This window comes from Brassica napus, chromosome A7 (assembly GCF_020379485.1).
Source record: "Brassica napus cultivar Da-Ae chromosome A7, Da-Ae, whole genome shotgun sequence".
Classification (NCBI taxonomy): Eukaryota; Viridiplantae; Streptophyta; class Magnoliopsida; order Brassicales; family Brassicaceae; genus Brassica; species Brassica napus.
In genome coordinates, this window is record NC_063440.1 from 10,413,895 (window position 1) to 10,415,563 (window position 1,669).

The window sequence follows — 1,669 nt, forward strand, 5'->3', positions numbered from 1 at the left end:
GCGAACATTTATAGTGACGTTGGATTCAATACAGTCCATAAACTCAACTTGTTTTCAAACAATTGTGAAAACAGTCCATAAACTCAACTTGGTTTCAAACAATTGTGAAAACACTTACAGTTTCTAGACTTACAAAAATATCAATAGCCACAAGAACCATGCGATATTGATATTTTTGTAAGTTGAGATATTTTGATATTTTTGTAAGTTGAGATCTCTCATTTGTATTATAAATTTATAGCCGAATTGCCTCTTTCAAGACCGTGGCTGCATATAAATGTTAAATTTACTAATTACGTCTACTGAATAAGAATCGCTAATCTTGGCCAATAAAAGACAGCTTGAAGAAAAGTGAAGTAACATTCATTAATTAATTACAAGATGGGATGTTAAAACCCCGTGTGATATTGAAAACAATAAACTTTTACTAATTTACACAAGGAAAATTTGGATACCTGAATAAATGTACTTTTAAACGAAAATAAAACAAAACAATTTGTGTAGTCTCATGGAAATTTCGTATTATGATAGTTAGGAGAAAAGAATGTACTGAACTTTTTGAAAAATGAAGTAGGAATCTAACGGAGACTATCAATGACCAACACCGGGACTGGGAACGGATTGAAGAAACCGGCTAACGGTGGAGAGATGTCGAGATCGGAGTTTCACGGTGGAGACGGCGGCATGACCCTTTTTGCTCGGCGTCGAGTTTGGGATTTTGCCCTTTGGCAGAGCAGTTAGGGTAGTGGTTTTGGTCACGTGAGGCATGTGACTCTTTTCTTCCTCTCTCACCGTCAAGTTCTCTTGTTTCTTCATCTCCAACAGCTTTCTTGAAACAACAGGCGACGGCGAGGCCACGATGATGACGGCTAAGACTATGAAAAGCCAGATCGTCACTAAACGTACGGCCATGAAAAGCTTTTGATATATCAGATTCTGAGAAATAGTAGTGAGAGATGAATTCAATAAAATTCTTAGCCTTAAGGTTGATATGAAAGCATGAAGTATGATGTATATATAGTTGATATAATAGAGAGAGAGAAGGAAAGTTCCTATTTAAGAATGTTGATAAAAGGTGACTCATTAATGAATTGGTGGAATCCCTATTTGTCTTTTGGGCTTGTTTTTTTTTTAAATAGAAATCTAAAGTGAGAGTCTACCACATGCATGCATAGCAAATTAGTATGACTTGGTTAGAATTTTCAAAAAATATGTTTTCCATGAAATTTTTTTTTCCAATGAAATTTCATTTATATAGTAATTTGGAAAAATGAATCGAGGAACGCAAATCAAACGTTCCAAAGTTATGTACACACTTAAGAAGATTCTTGGCAATTTTAGTTGTATATGAAAAATGAATTTAGGAAATTTTAGACAGCAGCCTGAAGAAAAGTGAAATTATTAATTGCAGAAAGATACACATTATCAAAAACTTGTTATTCCAAAATGTGAAAGGTATTTGTTTGCAAGGAGGCCCAAGTCAAAGATTAAATGAAACTAAAAGAAAAGAAAGAAACGAAGAAGATAAGTTTGGCTTGACAAGAAAGGGATAAGTCATGAACGAGATTACAAAGATTGTTTAATCAAGTATGCAGTAATCAGAATAATCTTTAGTGAATCAAGCTGAGTCCTATGTGCGTAGTGAATCAAGTTAATCAATTTAATACTA

At 33.8% G+C, this 1,669-nt stretch overlaps 1 protein-coding gene across 1 annotated transcript; it reads right to left on the reverse strand.

Annotated features, from left to right (window-relative positions):
- Positions 1-407: 407 nt before the first annotated feature.
- On the reverse strand, positions 408-1,182 carry BNAA07G08040D (precursor of CEP14). Its single transcript, XM_013796084.3, has one exon. The coding sequence runs from the start codon at positions 910-912 to the stop codon at positions 592-594; it is 321 nt and encodes a 106-aa protein (XP_013651538.1). The 5' UTR covers positions 913-1,182; the 3' UTR covers positions 408-591.
- Between the last annotated feature and the right edge of the window lie 487 nt (positions 1,183-1,669).

Excerpts from the sequence above, each read along its gene's own strand:
- BNAA07G08040D (XM_013796084.3), bottom strand. The coding sequence starts at position 912 with ATGGCCGTACGTTTAGTGACGATCTGGCTTTTCATAGTCTTAGCCGTC.